This window comes from Motacilla alba, chromosome 18 (genome assembly GCF_015832195.1).
Source record: "Motacilla alba alba isolate MOTALB_02 chromosome 18, Motacilla_alba_V1.0_pri, whole genome shotgun sequence".
Classification (NCBI taxonomy): Eukaryota; Metazoa; Chordata; class Aves; order Passeriformes; family Motacillidae; genus Motacilla; species Motacilla alba.
Genome location: NC_052033.1, coordinates 5,595,587 through 5,619,466, shown reverse-complemented (window position 1 = coordinate 5,619,466; position 23,880 = coordinate 5,595,587). Strand labels below are relative to the sequence as shown.

The 23,880-nt window shown below is 58.9% G+C and overlaps 3 protein-coding genes across 10 annotated transcripts; all 3 read right to left on the bottom strand.

Annotated features, from left to right (window-relative positions):
- Positions 1–382: 382 nt before the first annotated feature.
- On the bottom strand, positions 383–5,746 carry LOC119709556 (Golgi apparatus membrane protein TVP23 homolog B-like). 2 transcript variants are annotated; one of them, XM_038157474.1, is made up of 7 exons: positions 5,674–5,746; positions 4,504–4,586; positions 4,198–4,342; positions 3,252–3,341; positions 2,546–2,677; positions 2,337–2,465; positions 383–1,678 (listed from the first exon to the last, which is right to left on the bottom strand). In XM_038157474.1, the coding sequence occupies exons 1-7, from the start codon at positions 5,674–5,676 to the stop codon at positions 1,646–1,648; spliced, it is 615 nt and encodes a 204-aa protein (XP_038013402.1). In that variant the 5' UTR covers positions 5,677–5,746; the 3' UTR covers positions 383–1,645. The 2 variants fall into 2 exon arrangements, with proteins under 2 accessions (XP_038013402.1, XP_038013404.1); XM_038157476.1 differs by having other exon boundaries at positions 4,243–4,342; positions 5,674–5,732.
- Positions 5,747–7,369: 1,623 nt separating this feature from the next.
- Positions 7,370–16,127, bottom strand: LOC119709555 (F-box/WD repeat-containing protein 10-like). Of its 5 annotated transcripts, XM_038157469.1 has the most exons (11): positions 15,787–16,127; positions 15,568–15,695; positions 14,506–14,634; positions 13,951–14,063; positions 13,367–13,567; positions 13,021–13,140; positions 12,204–12,354; positions 11,201–11,343; positions 10,264–10,422; positions 9,197–9,405; positions 7,370–8,303 (listed from the first exon to the last, which is right to left on the bottom strand). In XM_038157469.1, the coding sequence occupies exons 1-11, from the start codon at positions 15,878–15,880 to the stop codon at positions 7,459–7,461; spliced, it is 2,292 nt and encodes a 763-aa protein (XP_038013397.1). In that variant the 5' UTR covers positions 15,881–16,127; the 3' UTR covers positions 7,370–7,458. The 5 variants fall into 5 exon arrangements, with proteins under 5 accessions (XP_038013397.1, XP_038013398.1, XP_038013400.1 ...); XM_038157470.1 differs by lacking the exon at positions 15,568–15,695 and having other exon boundaries at positions 15,749–16,127; XM_038157472.1 differs by lacking the exon at positions 13,367–13,567.
- Positions 16,128–18,037: 1,910 nt separating this feature from the next.
- On the bottom strand, positions 18,038–23,254 carry LOC119709583 (cytochrome P450 2C5-like). Of its 3 annotated transcripts, none has more exons than XM_038157536.1 (10): positions 23,116–23,254; positions 22,648–22,875; positions 21,975–22,137; positions 21,495–21,644; positions 20,775–20,935; positions 20,446–20,622; positions 20,216–20,357; positions 19,622–19,809; positions 18,811–18,952; positions 18,038–18,674 (listed from the first exon to the last, which is right to left on the bottom strand). In XM_038157536.1, the coding sequence occupies exons 2-10, from the start codon at positions 22,828–22,830 to the stop codon at positions 18,481–18,483; spliced, it is 1,500 nt and encodes a 499-aa protein (XP_038013464.1). In that variant the 5' UTR covers positions 22,831–22,875; positions 23,116–23,254; the 3' UTR covers positions 18,038–18,480. The 3 variants fall into 3 exon arrangements, with proteins under 3 accessions (XP_038013464.1, XP_038013465.1, XP_038013463.1); XM_038157537.1 differs by having other exon boundaries at positions 22,648–22,836; positions 23,116–23,231; XM_038157535.1 differs by lacking the exon at positions 23,116–23,254 and having other exon boundaries at positions 22,648–23,109.
- Between the last annotated feature and the right edge of the window lie 626 nt (positions 23,255–23,880).

The window sequence follows — 23,880 nt, the reverse complement described above, 5'->3', positions numbered from 1 at the left end:
TCCCTGCAGGACCTGCCCGCCCACGCGGCTGCTGAAGGCTCTTCCCTGGGGGGTTTGACTGGATTCGGCCTCCTCACGGGATTCCCTAGAAGTGACTGATCCCTTGGATGGAAAAGGGGACTGAAGCTCCCCTGGGGCGTGTGGGACTGGGCAGGGACACTCCGAGTGCCCTCGGAAGGAGATGAGCCCTGGGGAGACGGTTCAGCTGAGTGTGGTGCCAGGCACGGCAGAGACTGCCCAGGGGAAACTGCAGAGCCCTGGCTGCCAGAGCTGTGCCAGAGCTGGGGAACAGGTAAATGGACAAAAAACCCCTGCTAAAGGGGCCTGACAGGACACGGGGCAGGAACGAAGCTGAGCCATGAAGCACAGAAGGGATGGCTGGGCCGGTTAAACAAAGCAGCATTTTAATTTCAAGATTTTATAAATACGTGTTTACAAAAGGAAGGTATCGATCCAGAGTTCAACAAAAGTGCAGCTGCCAGTACTGCAGAGCACGGGGAGAGGAACCAGGAAAGGCAACCCCACAAGCCACAGCAAACAGGAGATAAAGGAAACCATCATGCACATCCTTCATTCCCAGCTCCTGCCCCAGCACGCCCAGCACCTGCTGCAGTGGCAGCACAAGCTCAGGGGCAGAGCCCCAGAGAAGGAGCTGTTCCCCCTGCAGGGACGAGCTCAGAGCCCACCTCTGCCACCCCACTGAGCACTGCCACCCCACACAGGCTCTCCCCCGCTCAGCGACAGCACAGAGCTGCTCTGCAGGAGGGTGACACGCTGCCAGTGCCACCCTGTGCCAGGGAGCTCCCATCCCCACGCCCTGCTGGCCTGAGGAACAGCCCATGGCCCCAGGGTCCCCTCCAGGACACCCCACGGCCCCAGGGTCCCCTCCAGGACACCCCATGGCCCCAGTGTGACAGCCAGGCACGCAGGGGCTGCTCTCACAGGGCTGCAGCCTTCCCTGGAAACTGCTTCTGCTCTTCCACTCTCCAGCCAGCCAGGCCTGCAGGGATCCCCCAGATCCGGGGCTTCAGCACGTTCCCCGGGTCTGTGAGGGCTGCAGAAGCCAGAGCCTGCTCACAGGTCACCTTCTGCAGCTGCCAAGGGACTCCAGGGGCCTTCCCAGCAGCTCCGTTTGCTCCAGATGCCCCTCACTGCAGCCCTCAGAGCCATTCCAGTCACACAGCGAGGGATGCAGGGCCGGAAATCACCCCTCAAACTGTGGCAGATGCAGCAACAACCCCCAAGAGCAAAGCCTGCAGGCCCACAGCTGAAAGCACCAGGCACGAGCGCTGCAGGAGCAGGAGGGCTCCCAGGCTCAGCTCCTACATGGCTTTTCCAAAGAATCTCCAACAATTTTTTAAACTCATCCAGTAGTTCTAAACCTCTATGAAACCCACTCAGGCTACCTTTTAATTTAAAGTTTAAGCAAATTAATTCTTGTAAATCAAACTAAAGAGAAGACTGAAACACAAACTGCTAGAATATGGAAAATGGAATATAAGTTGCCAGGAGTGTTAACCTCAAGTCTTGCAGAATTTATTTACTTCTTTTGATTCACACCTTGTGTGCAGCTCCCAGATTGGTCAGAGCAACTTCTCTGCTGGTCGCTGCTGGGAATGCAGCCTGCTGGAGGCTCCCCCCACACTCAGGATGCCGCTTGGTCCTCTGTGGCCACGGTCTGCAGGAGGCAAGATCAAAGGGGCAGGAGAGCTCTGTGAGCCACTGCTGGGATTTGGGGGCAAAACATCCCTTTCTGCCAGAGCCTGAGACGGGCCTGGGCACCTGGGTAAGCCCTGCCAGGGCACAAGAGCTCAGAGCAGACCAAGGGGACGGGCCCAGCACAGAGTGCCAAGAAAGGTCACCAGTGCTTGAGCTTCTGGTCACACTAATGGCAGTGATTCAGCAATCATCTGTGGACCCGTGGCAGCCACAGCACCTCTGCCAGAGCCATCAACACGGCCAGAAAAGGCAGTCCAGCAGCAGCAGGGTGGCTGTTCCTGCTGGAACATTTGCTCCCTTTGCTGGAAGGAGGAAACCCAGAGCTGGGGGGGAACAGGAGCTGCTGGAAGAGCTGGCTGGGGTGGGACAGAACACAAAGGGCAGCGGCAGCCCTTTCAGCCAGCTGAAACTGCCAGCACACCAGTCATGCCCCAGTAATCCCCGTGGCACCACAGCACTGCACCAGGGGCTGGGGGGCAGCAATTAGCAGTGCTCTGAGCCTTCACTAACGGGGCTCAGGCTCCCCAGCAGCAGCGTGGGAGGGGTCCCACTGCACAGCTCAGCCCCACGAGCCCCTCCTGCTCTCCCCAGGCATCCCAGAGCCCCGGCGGCCTCACCTGCCGCAGGAACTGCTTCCCCAGGTAGCTGGTTGCCATGCTGGTCAGGTTCTTCCTGCTGCCCACCTTACACCTGACGTAGCCGTAGAGGTTGGCTCCCTGCAGCACCACCCCCATCACCACCACGGCCTGCGACGGGGAAGAAGAGCAGCAGCTGGCAGCTCCTGGCTCGGGCAGCACAGAGCCGGGGCAGCTCCGGGGGCACTCACCAGCCACTTCACTTTGAAAGAGAACAGAGCACTGAAGGCAAAGATCACCCAGATCATAGGGCAGGTGATCAGGCCGAGCCAGAAAATTCGGGACTCTGCCTCAGATGAGGCCTTACCCCCTTGTGCTGACACCTGGAACAGAGAGGAGATGGCAGTGACCTGGCTGCTCCATCCCACAGACCCCACATCCCTAAAACCAGGGCAGAATGCCCACACTCGCTGGGATTTCCCTCCACACAACAGCACTGGCTGCTTCCAGGACTATTTCCACATCACACAAAGACATCACGACAGCTCTGCAACAGGAAGTGTTTCCATTAAAGACAATCCTGTCACTTTCCTCTCAGAATCACTGGAGGCAGCAGCATCAGAACCTCGTGGAATGCTTGGGGCTAGAAGGGTCATTTGGGAAAAATGACATTTCCTGCAAGGTTCAGCTTCAAAGCTTAGAAATGGCCAAAGGAGTCATTTCCTGCCTCCAGAAACCACAGACTTGCATTACCTGTGTTAAGCCAGCTCAACACATCGTGAGAACTTTTCAATAACTCATCACAAAGCTCATCCCGTGGCCTGCACCAGACGAGGAGCCAGACCTGGGGCTGCCAGCAAGTGTCCCCTGTGCCATCTCCCCTCGCCAGCAGCACCACCCAGTGCCAGGGGGTTCGTAAGGCAGACACGAGCACGAGGTCACAGCAGAACCACCGACCTTCCTGGCCTCAAACACCCAGTGACTCCTGCCATCATCATCCACCTGGTTCCACCAGCGAAGGCCAACCATGAGCCGCCCCGTGACGTTCTGCAAGAGAGGAGAGCCCGTGAGCTCTGGCTCTTGGCCAAAGCAACCTCGTGCCAAGCCCAGGGCCCGGGCTGCTGCTGCCCACGGTGCCTGGCTGCCTCAATCCGGGAGAACGAGATCCACAGCGAGCCGTTTCCTCAGGGAGCCAGCACGAGGGGCACGTTTGTGGTGCTCCTGAGCTGGCAACAAAGCCCGTGCTGCCTCAAAAGGGAGTCCAGGAAATGCTCTCCACTGCGCTTTCAAAAGGAACCAAGTGCACAGGGATGTCAGAGTTTACTCCACAACGCTCTGCTGTCACCACGACACTTTATGAAAATCCTTTCACCAGGATTTCCTTCTCCTGAGAAGCTGAAGAACCTCAGGAAAGAAATGTGAACAATAACTGTCTGCTGCTGTAAAATGCAACAGCTGCATCTGGGATTGGTCCATGCTGGTTGTTTCTAATTAATGACCAGTCAAAAATACCGCTAAGCTGACTCTCTGGGAATCACAAGACTTTGTTATTCATTCCTTTCTCTTCTTACCCAAACTTCTGATAAATCCTTTCTCTCATTTCTTTTGGTATAGTTTTAATAGAACATTTTAATATAATATATAATAAATATATATATTTTTTTTTATATATCATAATATAATAAATCAAATATTCTGAAAAACAGAGTCAAGATTCTCGTCTCTCCCCTCATCCTGAAACCCCCACAAATCCCACACTGCAATCCACCCCAGCCTCGAGGGTGTTCTGGGGCACCATTTGTGGGAGAGGCACAAACAAATGACTTTCCTGAGACACGAGCATCACTGTCAGTCGTTTTTACACAGCAAGGCAAAGACAACAAAAAGCACAAGGGAACCTCACCTTTACAGCCCAGAAGTCACAGGACAGGAGGAGGATGATGCTCACCATGCAGGCAATGAAGCTGCTGGTTAAGAGCTCACAGAGCAGGTAAACAACGATGGCACTGACTCGGAAGAATAAGTGGAAAAACGATGCCACTGGGTGCCTGGAAGGAAGGACAGGACAGTCACAGCTGCTGCAGACAAGTGGCATTGCCAGGGGCGAGGATCAGCATCGTGACATGAACCCAGCGCTCTGGAAATAGGGGAAATAACTGCCCGGGAGCAAGGAAGAGACATTCCAGAAACTCCCTCTGTCACCACCAACCTTATTTTTGACTTTTTGGATCTCCTGGATGCATCATCATCTGCATCGAAGAGAGACACGTCTTCAATGTCATCACTGCTGTCCTGGGGAGGGAGCAGAGGCAGAGGGTCACAGGAGGAAAACAGAACCATTTTCACCATCAGCCTGGGACCGTGCTCCTCACCCCAAAACCCACAGGGGCACCTCAGCATCGGGATTCATTTGGGAAGAACCTGAAAACTGAACCACGCACCAGCCTAGGCCGTGATCTCAGAAATGATCATCATGGTGAGCAGCAGCTGGGCTGAGCCCCCGAGCTGCTCCCAGGCGTGCCAGGAGCACCCGGCCCGGCACACGGCCTCCGACCTTGCCCGGTCACTCCAGCTGGGGCCGTGTTTCCGTGCCTGAGCCTTCCAGGGCAGCCCCCGCCCGGGACTGCGGCGCTCGGACAGGAGCTGCTCTGCGGTGAGCCGCTGTGCAGCCAGCGGTGCCCCGAGCCGCGGTGCCAGCAGCTCCATCTGTGCCACACGGCGCCGGGCACGGCCCGGGAGCCCCGGGCTGCGGTACGGACGGGCCTGTCCCATGGCCAACAAGGCCCTGATCCCGGTCCCAACGCCGCTCCCGGTGCTGTGTCCCATGCCCCTGATCCCGGTCCGAACGCCACTCCCGGTGCTGTGTCCCATGCCCCTGATCCCGGTCCCAACGCCGCTCCCGGTGCTGTGTCCCATGCCCCTGATCCCGGTCCGAATGCCGGTCCCGGTGCTGTGTCCCATGCCCGATCCCGGTCCGAATGCTGCTCCCGGTGCTGTGTCCCATGCCCAAGCTCCCCTCTCACAGCAGAGAGCGCCCCGAGCCCCGCAGCTCGCCCGGGGCCAGCGGGAAGGGGGTCCCGCTCCGGGAGCCTAGGATCCGTGCCTCGGCCCCTGCTCCGGCCCCGAGATCCCGGTCCTGTGTCCCATGCCCGAGGCCCCGCTCCCGGTCCCATTCCCATGTCCAAGCTCCCGGTCCGAATGTTGCTCCCGTGCCCAAGGCCCCGGTCCCGGTCCGAATGCAGATCCCATTCCCATTCCCATTCCCGTGCCCAAGGCCCCGCTCCCGGTCCCGGTCCGAATGCAGATCCCATTCCCATTCCCGTGCCCAAGGCCCCGCTCCGGGTCCCGGTCCCGCTCCCGGTTCCGTTCCGTACCGTACCATGGTCGCAGCCGCCACTTCCGCCCCGCCGCGCGCGTCACGGCCGCGGACCAATCGCAGCGCGTGCCGTGACCCCGCGCGAGCGGGAGCCGGGCGCGAGACGTGGCTGGGGCGGGACCCGCTCCCGCCAGCGGCCCTGAGGGACCCGGGGGGACCCGGGGGGACCCTGAGGGACCCTGAGGGACCCGGGGGGACCCGCACCCCCTGAGGGAGCGGGGGAGCCCTGAGGGACCCGGGGGGACCCTGAGGGACCCGGGGGGACCCGCACCGCCTGAGGGGAGCGAGGGAATCCTGAAATAAACCCGAGGAACCGGCACTCCTGAGGGTCCCGGGGGGATCCTGAGGGGATCCCGGGAACCGGCACCCCTGAGGGTCCCGGGGATCCGGGGGTGCCAGCGCCTGAGCGCCCGCAGCTGCAGGGAGGCGCTGCTTTACGGACTCCAGCTGAACACAGCCCTGCGATCCCCCTCTCTTCGTCATGGCCAAAAAGGAACCGGCCCTTCCATGGTGTATTTCCACGCTTTACTGGGACGCGTTCCCGGGGCTGTGGCGCGGTTCCGTGGCGCAGCAGGGCGGGTGGTTTGTCCTGGTTCCCTGGGAGAAGCTGCCATCCTGCGGCCGAGCTGGCCTCCCTCGCTCCGCCCGGCGCAGCCGCCAGTCCCTGTGCCGCGGCCGCTGCCGGCCTCCCCGCGGCCACTTGCCACTGCCTTCATCCCAGCGCTTGCCAGTGGAGATGGCATTGAGTTGAACAAGCCAACACTAGTCACAGCCCCACTGTGGGGGGAGTTCAGAGAGTTTAATTTCAAGCCAGAGCAGCTGCTCAAAGCCCCTTGGCATGACCATGGGCAGAACTGGCCTCTCTCAGACCTCTGATGCTACAGATTTTTGGTACGCCAGCCCAGACACTCAAAGCTAGATAAACAGCGTTTTTCAAATACTAGAAAGGGTTTTGTCCTCCTGTTAAGTTCTCAGCCTTAGTGGGCACCACACAATGACAGAGTAGTTGGGGTTGGAAGAAACCTTGAAGACCACCCAGTTCCATCCCCCTGCCATGGACAGGAAACCTTCCCCAATCGAGTACATGTAGGCATTTATCCACAGAAACGGGGAGACTGACCCCTTACCCTCCTCTGCCTTTGGCAGAAGTGAATCTGAGCTGCTTTGCGCAGGCCCTGGGGCTGGGGCAGTTCCCGGGGCAGCCCTGGAGCGTCCCTGCTGAGCCTCCCCGGTTCCCTCACTCTGTGTCCAGCCTGGCCGGGTCCCTCGGGAGGGCAGCACCGAGGTCTGGGGCACTAATTAATGGCGATGTTAATCAAAATCAGACCCAGATCAACCCCCAGTTACTGGCCTCCAAGCAGACTTTGTGCCACTGATCCATCGGCTTTCAGTCCACACATCTGCAGCTTCTACACCCTAACCAGTCCACAGAAGCTCTGTGAAGTTTTCATTTTTATTCTCACAGGGCTGAGCCTGCCCTGAGCTGCGTTGGTGTCAGACAGTGCCATGTTGGTAATGACAGCAGGTTTAGGGAGTCAAATCCGGGAGAGGGCTCAGGCCATCCACTGCCTTGACAAACAGCTGGATATACTGATAGTATTTCTTAGGAAGACTTACAGCGGGGAAGTGTTTTACACTTAAAACCACAGGGAGTATACTTAAATAAACTCAATGTACTCAAATGTACATGAATGAGAATATCTGTATTTTATACTTAAAGCCACATGGCAGACTCAGCTGGACACCAGAATCCCAGGTCGTGGCTGTTGGCTGGACTCGGGGATCCCCTCAGATAAATGTGTTACGCCCAAGTTCTGGAGCAGGTGTTTTCCTCTCCCCAGTAAAAGAATCCACAGGTAGGCCTTTAGTTTTCCTCAGCCAGGCTTTCCTTCTGGCTCTGTCGTTATCTTCCGCGGGCTTTGCCTGCTGTGCCTGACGCTGAGCTGCCGCAGCTGCCTCACGCAGCTCCTGCTCTGCTGTCAGGAGCCTGAGCCCACTGTCCCTGCGGGAGGCGTAGGGACAGGAGGGCTTTATTCTCCTGGCAGCTTCATTCCTCATCTCTGCGGCCGGGCCAGGCGCTGGTTGGATCAGCTCTGCAGCCGCTCTGCAGAGATCGATGAGCTGATGCCCGTCTTTGGGACCGCGAGTGTCTTTCCCATGGCCACTGGGAGTTTTCCTTTCTCCCAGCGAGCCACAAACCGTGGGACGTACGACACAGGGAGCAGGGATGGAGGATTTCACAGCGGGGCTGTGCAAAGAGTTCTTCAGCCTGAGCCGCAGCATCTTGGTTTCAAAGGGTGTGGAGGTTTTTGTGGCGGTCAGAGAGCGGCTGTGCAGCCTGGCGCGCTGCAGCTGGGCTGCCCGCTCCTCCCGGTGCTGCAGGGGCGCTCTGGGCATGGCCGCGTCCCCGGGGCGCTGCTGCTGCTGCTGCGCTGCCCTGGCTCTTGCCGAGAGCACGCTGGGGCTGCGGCTGCCCGCGGCCGGCCTGCAGAAGCTCTGCAGCCTGCCGATCGTTAGGAGGAACTTGTCAGGGGACATGGGGCACCTTGGGTCTCTGTGGGGCAGCTCACACTCCCAAGTGGCCTCTGCCTCCTCAGCTGCAGGGGAAGCGGGGCCCTGTTCGGCTTCTTCATCTGTAGCCAAAAACAAAGCAACGCATTTGGGGTTGAGCGTCTTCCCCACACACTGCAGAGCACAGAGCCAGAGAGTCGCTGAACAATCTGAGTTGGGAGGGACCCCTGGGACCACCCAGCCCAGCCCCTGGCCCTGCCCAGACCCCCAACAACCCCACCCTGGGCACCCCAACGCTCCTGGAGCTCTGGCAGCCTCGGGGCCGTGCCCATTCCCGGGGAGCCTGGGCAGTGCCAGCACCCCTGGGGGAAGAACCTTTCCCTGAAATCCAGCCGGACCCTCCCTGGTCCAGCTCCAGCTGTTCCCGGGCTCCTGTCTTTTACCAAGCAGAGCATCAGTTGGCATCTGCTGGCTGGACAGCAGGAACCTTTTCCCAGCCCATCGCTTTATCTGCAATACTCAGTTTGTGGAGCTGGAAGATTTGTCATCACGCTGCATTGAATAGCTCTGACTAAAAACAAAATAGCATCACTGTGTCACAATTGAAAAGGTGCCTGTTTCTGTGCAGTTGCCTTTCCCAGTGATGGCAGATCCTGAATGTAGGTGTTCTCTCACTTTCTGGGGTGTTTGTAATGAATAATTCAAGCCCTGAATCAGCAGCATGTTTCCAAGCCCACCAGCTGTGCGAATATGAATACTACTACTGATTTCTGTCTTACTCAGTTGGAAAATGACAGTGCCTGTCTTGAAAAATGTGTTGAAGTTACACCAAACCTTTGTAAAAGGCGGAAAGGTTTCGCAGAAGCCTAGAAAATGACAGAACCATTGAAATGGAGCAGCACATCTGCTCTTGACAACAGCAGGGAGCCTGAGCATTGGCTGGGCTGGAGACAGCGGCTGCTTGGTTTGCAGCTCAGTTTAGAAAAGCCAGGAAAGAGGAGGCTCAGTGAGATACCTTTGGGTCTTCCGTGGCTCTTGGGTCCCTGGCGAGTCTTTGGGGACTTGCCCTGAGCTCGCTGCTGCTCTGCACCGGCGCCCTGGCGCTTCCCCTTCTGCCACCTCTTGTCGTGCTTCGGCACCTCTCTGTCAGCCGGTACGGAATAGTCCCACGCCACCTCCTCGAACTGGAGCAGCAGCAGCCTGCTGGGGGAGTTGGTCACCACCCTGGAGGAGGGAGGGAGGAGCCGTAAAAGCACGGGAATCACAGACGCAGCAGGACCTGCCTGAGGGGCTCCTGTGCAGCACAAACCCCAGGGCCTCCAGCAGATCATCCTCTCTCCTGGAAGGAGCAGCAGCAATTGACCCCATCAATCAGACACTGCACGTTTTAACTTGCGCTCTGTGTGAGTCTCTGGTGCTCTTTTCATTCGGCTCCGCAGCAAAATTAATTTAAAAATAATTAGGATGAAAATTTCCGGCAGTGGACAGAGCTAGGTCAGAGTAGTGCTAAAGGATGGAAGTCCCTAACTGCAAATACCAAATTGTCAGGGACATCTAAGTGTGGATTGAAGGCCTGTGCTGGTCTGGCTGGGATGGCATTAATTTCTTCATAGCTGCCCATTTGTTGCTGTGTTTTAGAGTGTGGCCAGCCCAGCCCTCAAACCACAGCAATGTTTTGCCCATTGCTTCCACAGAAGCTGGGAGCCACCTTTAGTTAGAGGTGCAAAGTGAATGAACCTGGAAGGATTTCTCATTCGTGGCCCTTACAAAGAGGCTGTAGGTCAGGGAACAGGCAGAGGCTGCCAGGTATTGGCTTGATTCTCCAGCCTCCTAAGAATTTCTGAATTCAACTTTACAGCTGGGTCTGTATCTTCAGTGTAGAGAAACAGGGAATTGTACATTGCTGAAGGGACTAAGGAAATCTTTTCAGCCATTGTGATCTAAACCAGATTATTGAAGCAGTAAATAAATAGTGGAGCCCTTTAAAAGTTGTTTGTGAGAAGGAAAAACACACAGTTCCTTAAATTTCAGTGTAATCTACCAAATGTGGGTGAGAGCCTGCTGGCAGCTGCTGTCACCCACCTGTTTCCTGCGACACAGAGAGCAGACACGGGGTCCCCGCTGCCGGCGGGCTCCAACACTTTGAGGCAGGTGCCAGTCAGGAAGCTGAATATCCGAATGCATCCATCAGCACAGCCACTGACGACTCTGAGGTACAGGAACTCCAGGGACAGGACTTCCCTGCAAACACACCAGGCGAGTTGGCACTTCCATGGTGCTCGCACAAGGAGAAATGGTCAGCGAGCTCTTTCAGCCTGCAGGAGAAGCAGAGCTCTGGCTGCAGCAACAGCCTGCGCTAGGGAGCTGACCAGGACGTTGCAGAGGCCAGACAGATCTGATCTCTCGGATCACTCCGGGTCCAAACCAACAGCCCAGTGCATCCTTCCACTGGAAGGTGTCCCTGCCCGTGGCAGGGGGGTGGAATGAGGTGATCTTTAAGGTCCCTTCCAACCCAAACCATTCTGGGATTCTGTGATTCCATGCTCCCCATAGCAACCATATGGTCGTGGCCATCTGCTGCATTTGAAATTTCAGTTTTACGTCCAGGAAAATCAATGCAAACCATGGGATTCTCCAGTTTTCACAGTTCTAGATACAATTTCAGTCTGAGAGGATGGCGTAACACACAGTTGGTCAGCATGAAACTGGGCCACCTCTATTCCTGCCCAGGTGATGTGACCCTGTGGCACACAGCGGGGACCCTTGAGATATTGGACAGCGCTCTGTCTGTCTTTAGCCATGCCTGGTTGAGATAAAGTGTTGTGGGTTTGCATTTCAGGTTATTCCAGGTCTTGACTGAAAATGCTGCTTGTGACCGCAGGGTGCCTGACAGAGCCTTTGAGATAAAAATGGGTGGAAGTGGGGATATTTCAAACCCTCCCACTGGTAATTGGGGCATTTTCTGGTCCTGTAAGGGGCTCTGCTGTTGAACACAACTTGAAACACATCTGATTCCTACTTGGGATGGAAGAAAGCTATCAGGCATCTCCTGAATTTTCCCAGCATGCTCCATCCCAGGGCATATCCATCGCTGCTCCCTGTGACAAGGTGCCACTGGTCAAAGGACAAGCAGAGAACTGGGCCTTGGTGCCTCTCCAATGTCTGCAAAGTAAAAGAAGAGGTGCGACACAATCAGGAATTGGGATGTAAATCTGTCTGAGGTGCCCATGGCTTTCGGGACACCAGCCTGACATGGTTTTATAGTGTTATTGTGCCAGTGCCCCCCATGGATAACAGTGTTTGTTTTACAGTCACTGAGGTGTTCTGGGCTTGGTGCTGCTGCTGAGCTCCTGGCGTGGAATAACATCCCTTTTCCATCTTTATTACCTGTGATAAAGAGATGTTAGTCCACTGAGACCTTTGTGGTCTCTGGAACGTTGTCCCAGCAGGGAAGAGGGGGCTGCCCTGGCTGTGGGGGAAGGGGCTCAGCTGGAGCTGGGATATCTGAGATATCTGGACTATCTCTCCATTTCTCTGCAGGCAAAGAGCTTCCCTCCTCTCCCAGGCATGGGCTGACACTGATCCTGGACACCTGAGCAGGGAATTCACAGACTCCACAGTTCTGCCACAGCTGCCCAGCTGCTTCAGCTCCAGCAGCTGCTGCTGAGAGCAAGGTTCCTGTTTTGGGCTGACCCTGGTGCCTCCAGCCCCGGGTCAGTGAAGCTCTCCCATCATCTCCCCAGGTTCAGAAGGTTTCTATGGGAGCAGAGATGAGCAAATCTACAGAGAGCGAGCAGTGTTGGGGGTGAAGCAAATCACACCCTGCCTTAAAATCAGCAGCTGGTTGCAAGTCAGTTTTTTAATTATCTGCAGTTGCCTTGACTGGTTTAGACTGCTTTGGGGGTTGTTTGGGGGATTAGTTTCTTTTTTAGAAAGTCTTTGGCAAATGCAAAAAACTGTGATGAGCTAGCAGAGAATTGTGACCATTTAGCACAGAATCATCCCCCCAAGAGGAAACTCACCTTGATCAGAGCCCCTGTCTCAGCACTCCAGACCTTCACCAGCCCTCGGTGACCCCCACTGACCACGTGGGTCCCGTCCATCCTCACTGCCCACACAGGGCTGCTGTGCATCAGAGTCCTGAGGCATTTCCCACTCTTCAGGCTCCACACTGCTGGGGCAACGGGGAGGAGAACTGAACATGCATCTGCCCCAGTGATGGGTTTTGGGAGTACAACATGCATTAAAAATACTATTGGAGTACAGTCACACCTTGTACCCGCAGCTCTGTGAGGAGCTGAGTGTTGGCTTAAAAAGCATAATTGCATGGCAAACAATTTAAATGTGAAGTCCAGAAAAAGCACATCTTTTCCACCTTTATTCTATGAGGAAACATCTGGCAAAGCTGAAAGTTGATACCACTTGCCCGAGAGTCGGGATGGCATCACAGCCACAAAGCCATTAATTGTGAATAAAAGCAGAAACAATGAGGATTTACTCCCAGAGACTGTGACTCACAGCCTTCCTTCCCCCTGTGTGCCACTCCCCCAGCCCCCTGCCCGTTCTGCAGTGCTTCCCTCAGGCTGGGGGTGCTCCTGCCTCTCACCTGGCACTGTGCCATCCCAGCTCCTGCCTCGCCATCCCAGCTCCTGCCTCTCACCATCCCAGCTCCTGCCTCTCACCTGGCACTGTGCCATCCCAGCTCCTGCCTCTCACCTTGCACCGTGCCATCCCAGCTCCTGCCTCTCACCTTTCACCGTGCCATCCCAGCTCCTGCCTCTCACCTTGCACTGTGCCATCCCAGCTCCTGCCTCTCATCCCAGCTCCTGCCTCTCAGCTTTCACCATGCCATCCCCAGCTCCCGACACCACGCGCTCCTGGTGGGAATGCAGGCAGGTGACGGTCGCATAGTGACCCGTGAAGGTTCTCACACAGGCCCCACTGTGAATATTCCAGCACCTGCAGGGAGGAGAACTTTACGATTCCTTCCATGTGGTCCCATCCTGTTTCCTATTCAATGGGCCCAGCTCTGCTCCCACACACCAGGATGAAACCAGGGGCTGTTCCACCGAGGTGTCAGAGCAATAGCCGCGGTTGAGTCAGGCTCAGCATGAACGTTTTAGCCCTGTCCTTCCCTCTGCCCTCGTTGTTGTGGGCTGGGGGTCCGGGCACAGCCCCAGCTCACCTGATGCCGAGCTCCCGGCTGGTGCTGCAGAGCAGGAGCCCTTTGTCCTCGCGGAGGCACAGAGCTGTGACGGGCCCGGCGTGGCCGCGCAGCAGCCGCGGCTCCTCCTTCCCTCCTGGCACTCGGAGCAGCCTCACCCTCCTGCTGGCAGCGGCCACCCAGTCCCCACCGCTGAAATGGGCTCTCCTGCTCCTGTCAGAGCTGGCAGAGGCAGTGCCTGGGTGAGCTTCAGCAGCTGCAGGCCTGGCTCAGCGTCTCCCTGCCTTTAGCTGGCACGGTGGGCAGCGCGCCGGTGGTGAATCCTTGGCAGGGCACCACCACAGTCCCTAAATCTGCACACCCCCCTTGGTATCAGAGGGCAGAGGGGCGAGGGCTCCTCCCAGCCCCATATCCCTTGGGACACACCATAGATCACCAACCCTTATTCCTTTAAAAACAGCTTATCTCGGCATCTTTATTTTAAAAATGGGGATTTCTTAACACTGACTCCGAGGGACCCTTCTCCAGCCAGCCAGGAGGACCACAGGGAATGGAACAGCTTTCCTAAAGCTGCTCTTGGCCCCACAGCTGGGCACTCTACTCACTGCTCCAAGAGGACACAGGTCTTGTAGGGGCCACAGAAGACATTCCTCTCTTCCAGCTCGATCTTGTCGGTTTTCAGTTCCCGATAGGCTTCATGCAGACTGAAATCCTCTGTCTGATGGCAAGAGAAATAAGGAAAAGTAACTCAGAGAGGCAGGAATGCGGCATTATTCCACAGTATTGAACCTATCAGCTCTAGGGGTGAGCCTGGAGTGAGGGAAACCTGAGTGCAGCAAAGCCCTGCTTAGGCCAGGGCTGCTCTCAGGCCGTGTTCTGGGGCACAAATGGAAGCCCTGAGATCTGCACCCTTTATTCTGAGGGGAGAAAGCCCCTGGCCCCAGGATTGTGCCGTGACTGGGGACATGCGGGGAATGCCTCCCAAAGTCCCTCCCGTGTGGGAAGGTGCAAGCCCTGGTCCCCATGAACTGCTCAGGATGGGCAATCCAAAAGCAGGAGTGGGAGAGAACGAAGGCATTCCAAATGCACTGGGCTGTCTCCCACTGTGCCCTCACTGTCCTCTCTCCTCCCCAAACACTGACAAGCAGCCTCCAACAAACCTTGGATTTACGCCTCTTCTTCTGCTCCTTGTCCTTCACTTCGATGACCTCACCCTCATCATTTAACTGGGGAATTTGCACATCGACTCTTTTAGCATAGCTTGGCATGGTTTTTCTAGGACACAACTCCTGGAATAAACCAACAGAGGCAACAGCTCCCGCAGAGCCCACGCTGGCAGGGCGTGCTGCTCATCTCCTCGGGGTGCTGGGGCTCCCTGCGAAGCTGAGCTGCACACTCTGGCTTCTCGTTGAGACCTGGCTTCCATTTAGCGCTCTATCTACCTCTGGTTTCACTTCTGGTGAAAAATAATTGGGTTTTATTATTTTTTCCAAACTCTAGTCTTAAGCTTTTAGTAAGCTGCAAAATTTTGAGCCCATCTCGTCTTTGGCAGGCACTCAGTTGATTCAGAATCCAAACTCACTGGGAATGGAGGCTCTCAAAACACCTCAGTCAACACTCGAGATTCATTTTCAGCCTGTGAGACCTTCCCCGAAGCCTTTCCTGCAGGCCAGCACGGAGCTGAGTTTCTGTGCTCCCTGCACAAGCCCGAGCAGCAGGGGCTCAGGCTGTGTCCTGGGGGAGGCTCCTTCGCCCCTCGCTCTGTCTGTGGCAGGTCCCGCTGGCCAGGCCAGGCGTGTCCCGGGAGTTCTGCATTCCCGTGCTCCAGCCACTGCCCCAGCTCCTCCCAAAGACACCTTGCGTTTCCCGTGCCCTGGGTGAATGAAGCTCATTCCTGAGCTGCCGTGGGAGCTGCTGCAGCCCTGCCCAACCTCCACTACCTCTGGAGATTTTCATTGTGACCAAAGTCTGCTTTCCTGAGGAGTGTCTGGGTGCATTTTTAGAGTCTCAGGCTCTCTAAAGGAGACTAAAAGCCGTTCTGTGGTGCGTCCCTGTGACAGTGTGAAATGTCACCTGGCTTTGCTCTGCAGCTGGAGGTGGAAGGGCCACGGCAGAGGTGGGGGGCAGCCTCTGGTACAGGAATTCCCATTTAACAGCTTGGGCAGCAGCAAACCCCGTTCTTTTTAAAGTGCATAATAGTGGCAGGAGCCCAGGTGTCCCACCTGCAGCTGCAGGAGGTCCTTCTGCACTGTGCTCCGACACTCCTTGTCCTCCCGGGCCCGCCTGACCAGGAACTCCCAGTGGCCGTTCACAGCAGAGCAGGCATCCAGGGATTTCTGATCCAAAAGCCCTGGGCAGTGAGAGGGACAGGTTGGCTGATCCCCTCTGGAAAGCGGTCCTTACCCTTAGGGGAAGCCCCTGGAAGATCAGAGCAGCTTTACCCAGGATGGCCATGGCCAGCTGGAATGGCAGGGCACGAGTGAAGTCCTTGGGGTGGCTGACACCAGAGCCTGGCGGGAGAGACGCAGGAACCATGGTGGCATCTGCACCAGTGGAGGACAAAGGTGAGCTGTCCCCTGCATCGGGACCTTCCTGGCACGGCTCTCAGTGCGCTGGGGCCAAAAGCACGTTCTGGTGCCTGGCCACCTGGAAAACAGGGAATTCACAGTCCTGGAAGTGCTCGAGTTGTGGTGCCACGGGCAGCAGCGCCCTGGAAGAGCTGGGGGGTCTTTAACGCATCACTTCGGCACTGTGCAGGTCACAGGAGCGCGCTGGGAACGCTCCTGCCCTGCGGGACAGCTCGCAGCAGCGGGCCCTGAGGGACAGGCTGACATCTCTTCCCCCTCTCCCCTGCCCTGGGTAGCGGCGAGGGCTCCTCCCTCATGGGAACAGCGGGGGATCAGCGCGGCAAGGGGACAGCCCCGGGCTCCAAGGGGACACAGCAGGGCCACTCGTGCCGAGGACGTGGCCCGATTCGCTGAGAGCAGGGGAAAACCTCCGCCTGTAGCCGCTCCATTTCCAGCAGCGCCAGTACGACTGGAGCTGTGACATTGCAGAAGGGAAGGAAGGGAGCCGCTCACCTGCCCGGGGCTCCCCGCCACCGCCACCGCCACCGCCACCGCCATCGGCGACAGTTACCGTAACTTCCAACCGCCGCCGGAATGCGCCAGGAGCCGAGCAGCAGGCGGCGCCGGGGGCTTGCGGGGATGGGGGATGTCGAGGGATGGTGGGGTGCCAGGAGATGCCAGGGTGATGGGGGGTGTCGGGGTGCCAGGGGATGCCAAGGGATGCCAGGGTGATGGGGGATGTCGGGGTTCTGGGGGATGTCAGGGTGAAGGCAGGTACCAGGGGATATTGGGGGGTGTTGGGGGGTGTCGGGGTGCCAGGGGATGCCAGCAGCCCCCCCAGATCGGGCACCCGCAGTCAGGGCAGGGCACCATGCCAGCCCCGAGCGCAGCTGGGCTGGGCAGTGACACAAGCGGGCATGGAGCGCCCCGGGAAGCGGAGCACGGGTGGCCTTTGGACACCTGCTTGGTTCCACAGCGGTGTTTGGCTTCAGAACTGGGTCAGAACCCAGTTCTGAACTGGTTTAGAACCCAGAGGTCCCCAGTTCACAGGCACAGTGCTGGCCCAGGGCTGCAGGCAGAGATGGAGCGAAGGCTTTGGTCACACACATTTTTGACAGGTGGCTCTGCCGGCCTGAGCCTCCCCAGATTAAGAAGAGAGCTGGCTGAGTGATCTAAAAGTCCCAAATGCACTCAGGGTCAGACTAAAGGCTGGCTTGTGCATTATCTGGGACAAGGCACCCCAGGATTAACCGGGTCCTGGTCTCGCCCCCCTCCAGCAGGTCACAGCCACCTCCTCCAGGACAGAGTCCCTGCCGTGCCCCCCTCCATGCTTGCAGGAGCACCCCAGCAGGGCAAACCCCACCAAAGCCAGCTCTGAGACCCCTGGAGAACCCCAATTTCCCCCATACCCGGATAGGGTCCCCAGGCCCCAGTGTTGACAGAACCCTCTGCAGCCCCCTCGCCCCAGGCAGGGGAGCGGGAGGGCTGGGAGCACACCCCACCGTGCCAGCGCCCCTCGGGACCCCCAGAATGGCTCCAGCGGCTGCGCACGGAGCTGAGCTGGCTCCTGAGGGCCATTTCTGGAGTTAAATGCTGGTGTGAAGGAATCAGGGAAGTGCCGCCCAGCAATGAGACTGCAAGCGTGTGTTTTTGGAAGGTGAGAGCCTTGGAATCGTTCAGCCTGGAGAGCAGACTCCAGGGAGACCTTAGAGCCCTCTGCAGTAGCTGAAGGGGCTCCGAGAGAGCTGAGAGGGACTTGGGACAAGGAACTGAAGTGACAGGTCAAAGGGGAGTGACTTCAACCTGCTGCAGGGCAGGGTTGGATGGGATATTGGGCAGAAATTCCTCTCTGTGAGGGTGCCCGGAGCAGCTGCCCCTGGATCCCTGGCAGTGCCCCAGGCCAGGCTGGGCACTGGGGCTGGAGCAGCCTGGGACAGTGGGAGGTGTCCCTGCCATGGCAGGGGTGGCCCTGGATCGATGCCGGGTGATCTCTGGCTCGAGCTGTTCTGGGAAAGGTGAATGCACCCCAGGAAGAGGCATGGAGCTGAAATCCTGGGTCTGGGAGGCTGGCACTGGGAAGAGCTGGATGAAAGAGGCGCCACGAGTGTTCTCATAAGCACCGGCATCCTGTTGAGAGGGTCGATTTTATTGCTCTGAATCCTTCACCAAACTGAGGGAGCCCTGCCCAGCCAGAGCCCCAGGCAGCCCTGCCCGAGGAGCAAGAACAGGGGGACGGGATGGATGGGATGGGATCCATGGGATGGGATGGGATGGGATGGGATGGGATGGGATCCATGGGATGGGATGGGGTGGGATGGGATGGGATGGGATGGATGGGATGGGATAGGAGAGGAGAAGCAGTGCCACCTTCCTCGTGTTCCTGGCGTGGGGAGGGAAGGGCTGGGAGCAGGCTGCTCATGGAGCTGCTGGCACAGGTGCCCGACAGTTCTCAGAGGAGAAGCTCCAAGCCCAAAGTGTCCCTCCTGTGGTGGCTGTGCCCTCGTGGCCACAGGGCTCGCTCTGGGGTGGAGGCACCCACAGAGCCTTTCCTTGTCCCGCTCTCCCAGCTTAGGAGGACACTTGGCGTGGGAGAGCGAAGAACTTTCCCGGGATTGCCCTCCTCTCAATCTCGAGCCACAGGGAGAACAAATCCAGCTCGCTGTGCTCCGTGACCAGCTGGAAGGTGAAGCTCTGCAGCAGCGTGGTGAGGAACAGGAAGAGCTCGATGCGGGCCAGCGCCTCCCCCGGGCACATCCGCTTCCCTGGGCACGAGAGAGGGGTGGCCCTGGTGAGGAACGAGGGGACAGGAGGGTGCGAGGCAGCCCGTGGGGACGGTGGCACTGTGTGCCTGTGCTGGCACTCCTGGGCACGGAGCTGGCAGGGCAGGGGAGCGCTGACCTGCTGAGAATGCCATGAAGGCCTCGCGCTTCCTGAACTCGCCCTTCTCATCCAGGAAGTGTGCGGGGTCCACTTTTTTGGGGTTCTCCCACTGGGTTGGATCCGAATGCACAGAGGAAAGTACCGGAATAACAGGAGTGCCCTGTGGGAGAGGGATGGGGCAGGGATGCGAGGGGGGACATCAGTGCCACGCCATGGGCTCTGCTGGGGTGGGTTAGTCAGGGGGAGCATCCGGGGGACACGGGGGAGGCTGGGTGTGCACCCCAATACCCAAGCAGGTTCCCATGGGGAGGCAGCCTGCATCGGTGGCTCTGTGCCACTGGGACAAATGACGTGGGGCTCTGGGTCCCCATGGTCCTGCCAGCCTCAGCTCATGGGACACAAATTACCGAGTTACTCCCGTGGATTTCTGTTAAAGCCCCTCTCGCTGCCCCAAATCCAAAGGCAGGAGATGTTCCCTCAGGGGGGGTTTTGCAAACAGTGCTGGTGGTCAGGAGGGGTGGCTGTCCCCACATCTGCCGAGGGGAGGGGGGTCTGGCCTGGCCCCACCCCGGGCTGGGCTCCTGCTCCGGCCCCGCAGCCCTGCACGGCTGTTTTCCAGAATGGGCAAGGAAGGGACACGGGCTGTGGGCAGGACAGGCCGACACTCATGTGCCTCTACTCCCCTCTGAAAGGTCATTGCTACCGAGGATTGGGAAAGACCCGGGACCTTCAGATGTGTGCAAACAGTCCAAGGACAAAGGCAAATGGCCCTGAAGCCCTGCTGCCGCCCCTCCCGTGCAGACAGAGGCCCCGGGGCCGCCCCCAGTACCTTGGGGATGGTGTAGCCCCTGAACAGGACGTCCTGCGTCGTCATGCGCGGGAAGTTCTCGATGCGGGTCTTATGGAAGCGCTGCAGCTCGTGGATCACGGCGTTGGTGTAGGGCATCCGCAGCTTGTCCTCCGTGCTGGGGGCACGGCCGGTGCCCACCACGGCATCGATCTCCTCCTGGACCTTGGCTGGGGACAGCAGCGGGGCTGGGTGCCTGCTGCGCAGCCTCCCCAGAGCTTCTTGCTGGCCTCCACGGGCACTTATCCTAAAGCCAGGGCTGGGCTAGAGGGGGAGCGACCTGCCCTGATCCCTTGTGAAGCCCAGGAACAATCTCTGCCCTCATCCCTCCCTGCATCACACAAGCTCAGAGCATCTCCCACAGGCCAGTCCGGGGCCATCTGCCCGGGCAGGGGTGGAGCACAGCGAGGAGCACCCGGATCCTCCTGGCCTGTGGGAGTCTGGGTCCAATGGCTCCCACCCTGGGGTGACCCCACAGGATGATTCGGGTCTGCCCCCAGACTGGACCCTCCAGGGCCGGGACCCTCTGCCCATGAGCACGCCGGGCACAGGAGCAGCTGCGTTTGGCTGCCGTACCTTGGATGTGGGGGTGCTTTGCCAGCATCAGCAGGAAGAACACCAGGGTGTTGCTGGTTGTCACCGTCCCGGCGCCGAAGAGGTTGAACACTGACATGATCAGGTCTTCGTGGCTGTACATGGTCTCTGGGCTGCCCTTCTCCTGCAAGAAGGTGTGGAGGAGAGGGATTCAGTGCTGTCCGGGTGATCCTGTGGGCTGCGGCCAGGCTGCAGGGCAGCCCCCCCTCTACCTTCTCTGCTCTGATCAGGAAACAGTCGATGTAGTCCCGGGGGCTGCTGGAGTCCAGAGTCAGCTGGTGGAACTGCACCTTCTCCTGGATGTGGTCCTTCAGCTTCTGGCAGTCGGCCAGGACCTTCTTGTGCGGCCCCGGGAGCCGGTCCATGATGCTGGGAAAGGTGTTGTACACCTGCGGGCACGGGCAGGGGCACGGCAGGGCTCAGGCTCCCGGGCAGAGCCTCCCCGCCCCTCCCTCAAAGCCACGCTGTCCCCCCAAAGGCAGGGAGCATCCTCAGCCCCGAGGGCAGCAGACGGAGGGCGCTGAGCACACCAGGCTCCCACCTTGGCCACGGGGGACAGGAAGAAGCTGATGTAGTTCCCGATGGCGTTGAGCAGCTCCAGGAAAGCCGCGTCGCTGTAGCTGTAGCGGCTCCCGAACACCACGGAGCAGATGACGTTGGACACGGCGTATCTGAACATGGTCATCGGCTCAAAGGCGTTGCCTGCAGCCACCAGGGGTGAGAAAAGCACCAAAACGTCACCAGGTATTTATCTGCTTCAAGGCAGAAAACACCCCTTCCCCCCGCTCCGAGCCCCTGATTTGGGACCCTGGCTGGTCTGCGGGGCCTGGCAGCCACAGCAGAGAGCCCTCCTGGGCTGAGGGCTCCTCCATCCCTCCCTGCCCTAAACCCCTGCCAGAACCCTCTTGGCAGGAGCTGGGTGTTGCTGGAGCGGGGGAAATCACCCTGATAAGCCCGAGCCACCGGGGCAGTGCCCTCGCTGGGCGTTTCCAGGCCCACAAGGTTCTGTTGCCTGTTCCTGTTCTTCCAGCAGGGAATGCTCCTTGGTTGTGGCCATCCCTGCACCAGTTCAGAGCAGGATCTCCCTCCCGGCCCTTCAGCCGTGCCTGCAGCACATCCCTGCAGCTCCTGGATCTCAGCCCTTCCCTGCAGGGATCACCCGCACGGGCCCTGCAAACAGCTTTGGGGCCACACATGTCCCATGGGGCTCTCGTGTGTCCTCCGCCTGCCACGGGGCCAGCAAGGACAGGAGCCACGTCACCTTTGAGCTTTGCCAGCAGCTCCACCAGGTGCTGAGCCTCCTGCTGCACCTTCTGGGACATGGAGCTCTTCCCCATCCCGAAGTCCCGCAGGGTGCTGAGCGTGAACCTCCGCAGCTCCCGCCACTTCTTCTCGTTGTTGGAGACAAATCCTGGAGGGACACGGAGGAGATCAGCCCCTGCCCGCCCTGCTGCTCCCCAGGGCTGGGAGCCCCGCTCTGAGGAGCACGCCAGGGAACGATGCAGGTGTGCACGGTGTCCATGAAGGGATGAGGATCTCCACAGCAGCTCAGAACAAAGCTGGAGCTGCCTAACTGGAGCGAATACTGTCCTTGCCCTTGTCGTAGGACTTGAAGGGTCTTGAGGAGCAGGAAATGGGTGTTTGAGGTCTTGGGTGCTGAGCCCTTCCCTAGACTAGAGGTGTGGCCATCTGCTCACCCGGATGGATCCAGGAGAGATCCAGGAGAGATCCAGGCACTCACCGTAGTCTTTGGAGAGCTGCATCAGGAGGGGGATGGAGGGTCTGCCCCCAAACTCCTCGGAGTGTCCCACCAGGGCGTCCTTCACTGTCTCGTACCCGCAGAGCACCACCACCGGCTTCACCCCCAGCCACACGGTGAAGATGGGGCCGTAGGTGCTGCTGAGCTGGGGATGGGAGCTCTATGAGCCAGGGTCCCACACCGGTTCACTCGCTGCATTTCAAACTGGGACTCGAGCCCACAGCACTGCTGAATGCCCAGCAGGGAGGGGAAGTGCCTCCCTCAAAACTGAGACCTCTTCCCACTCCCAGCCCTGTCCCAGTCCCTGTCCCTGTCCCAGTCCCTGTCCCTGTGGGTTTTATCCCAGTGCCGTTTTCGGGGCTCAAAGCATCATCTCCAGAGCAGCTCTGGGCAGCGCTGCAGCCCTTGAAGGGCATTGTCACCACGTGGGTGCCTTACAGGAGGAAGGCTTCAATGACAGGGGTGATTCTGCTCCCAGCTGAAGGGATTCAGCCAGTTCTGGTAGAACAGGAGATGAGGGAGGGAAGAAGAGAGAAGAAAGGTAGGGAGAGTCACTCGTGGGATTCCCCTTTTATTTTGGCACGGGACTCTCCCGCTGTCTGTCCTGCTGTCCCGCGAATGGGTCCAGCACGGCCACTAGTCCCTTGTCCCTTACCTTCTCGTAGTGCCTGTAGAGGGGCAGGACATCCTTCTGCCACAGGTTGCCCAGGATGGGCCACGGAGCTGGGCCGGGGGGCAGGCGGCTCCTCCTCGGGTCGCTCCTCCAGAGCAGGAGCCACAGCACGGAGAGGAGGAGCAGGAGCAGAGTGACGAGCAGCCCGGCCGAGCCAGCGTCCATCCTCACCTGCTGCCGAGCAGGGAAGAGGCGAAGGAGTTCAGGAAACTGCAGAGAGCAGAGCGGAGCCCCGAGCTGCTGTGTGCGCCCTGCCTGCTCGCTGCAGGCCCGGCAGGGGCTCCGGGCTGCTCGGGGACGCAGAGGCGCTGCTCTGTCCCGGCCGGGCCACGCCTGTCCCCGCTGCGCTGTGGCGGCGCTCCCGGAGCCGTGCTGGGCGCTGGGAGCTCTGTGACCCCGCGGGAGCCCTGCGGAGGCGGTGACCGTCCCCTGCCCGCGCTGCTGAGTCACCTTCGCTCGGTGCTCCCTTGCTGTGGCACACGGCAGGAGAAGATGTCGCTGTCGCTGTCCTGGCCCAGCCTTTGATGTCCCCTGCAGTCGCTGCCCCGTTGGTCACTGCCTTGCTCAGCAGGGCAATGACTCAGGAGAGGGAGTTCTGGTAAACAGAGCAGCAAATGGGACACTGTGCCAGGCCACACACCTGTGAGGTGACAGTGTTCCACCAAACTCCTTTCTGATGGAAAACGGATCAGAAAAATAGAAAAAACACTTTTTTCTGATATCTTTTGGGGCTCCTCTTGGGCTTTGGAGGAGCAGCAGCCCAAGGTGGTGTGGCTGTCGGAGGTGTGGGTTAACTCCTCCCTGTGCATTGCTCCTCCAACGTGCATCTTGCTCTGAGCACCTGCACATCTGGCTGCACATGAGCACATCTGGCACAGCCACCCACCTCCGGGCTGAGCGAGCTGGGCACAGGCCAGCTCCCAGGGAAGGATGGCATTCCTCCTGGAGGGGAGGAGGGAGGGGGTTCGGGTCCGTGCTGGTCGCTGCCGAGGAAGGAGCCCCTCAGCAGAGCGAGTCCAGAGGTGCTGGCAGAGCCTGCTCCCCTCCCCTGGGGCAGCCAGGCTCAGCGGTGACGCTGACACTAGGGCAAGGGGTGTCGTCCTAATGCCACTTTCCCAAACCCTCCGAGGTGCTCTGCTCCGCCAGGGCCTCGTCCCTGTGCGATGGAGGATGCGTGAACACCTCTGCAGCACATTCCAGGCTGTCCCCCCTCCC

Coding starts and splice junctions, on each gene's coding strand:
- LOC119709556 (XM_038157474.1), bottom strand. Junction 2,678..3,251: donor GGGTGTTTGAGGCCAGGAAG/GTCGGTGGTTCT, acceptor TCTCTGTTCCAG/GTGTCAGCACAAGGGGGTAA. Junction 2,466..2,545: donor CTTTCAAAGTGAAGTGGCTG/GTGAGTGCCCCC, acceptor TCCCCGTCGCAG/GCCGTGGTGGTGATGGGGGT.
- LOC119709555 (XM_038157469.1), bottom strand. CDS start 15,880: ATGGTTCCTGCGTCTCTCCCGCCAGGCTCTGGTGTCAGCCACCCCAAG. Junction 14,064..14,505: donor AGAAGAGGCGTAAATCCAAG/GTTTGTTGGAGG, acceptor TCTTGCCATCAG/ACAGAGGATTTCAGTCTGCA. Junction 13,568..13,950: donor ACCTGTGTCCTCTTGGAGCA/GTGAGTAGAGTG, acceptor TGCCTCTGCCAG/CTCTGACAGGAGCAGGAGAG.
- LOC119709583 (XM_038157536.1), bottom strand. CDS start 22,830: ATGGACGCTGGCTCGGCCGGGCTGCTCGTCACTCTGCTCCTGCTCCTC. Junction 21,645..21,974: donor GCAGCTCTCCAAAGACTACG/GTGAGTGCCTGG, acceptor GTGTCCCTCCAG/GATTTGTCTCCAACAACGAG. Junction 19,810..20,215: donor AAAGCACCCCCACATCCAAG/GTACGGCAGCCA, acceptor TGCTGTCCCCAG/CCAAGGTCCAGGAGGAGATC.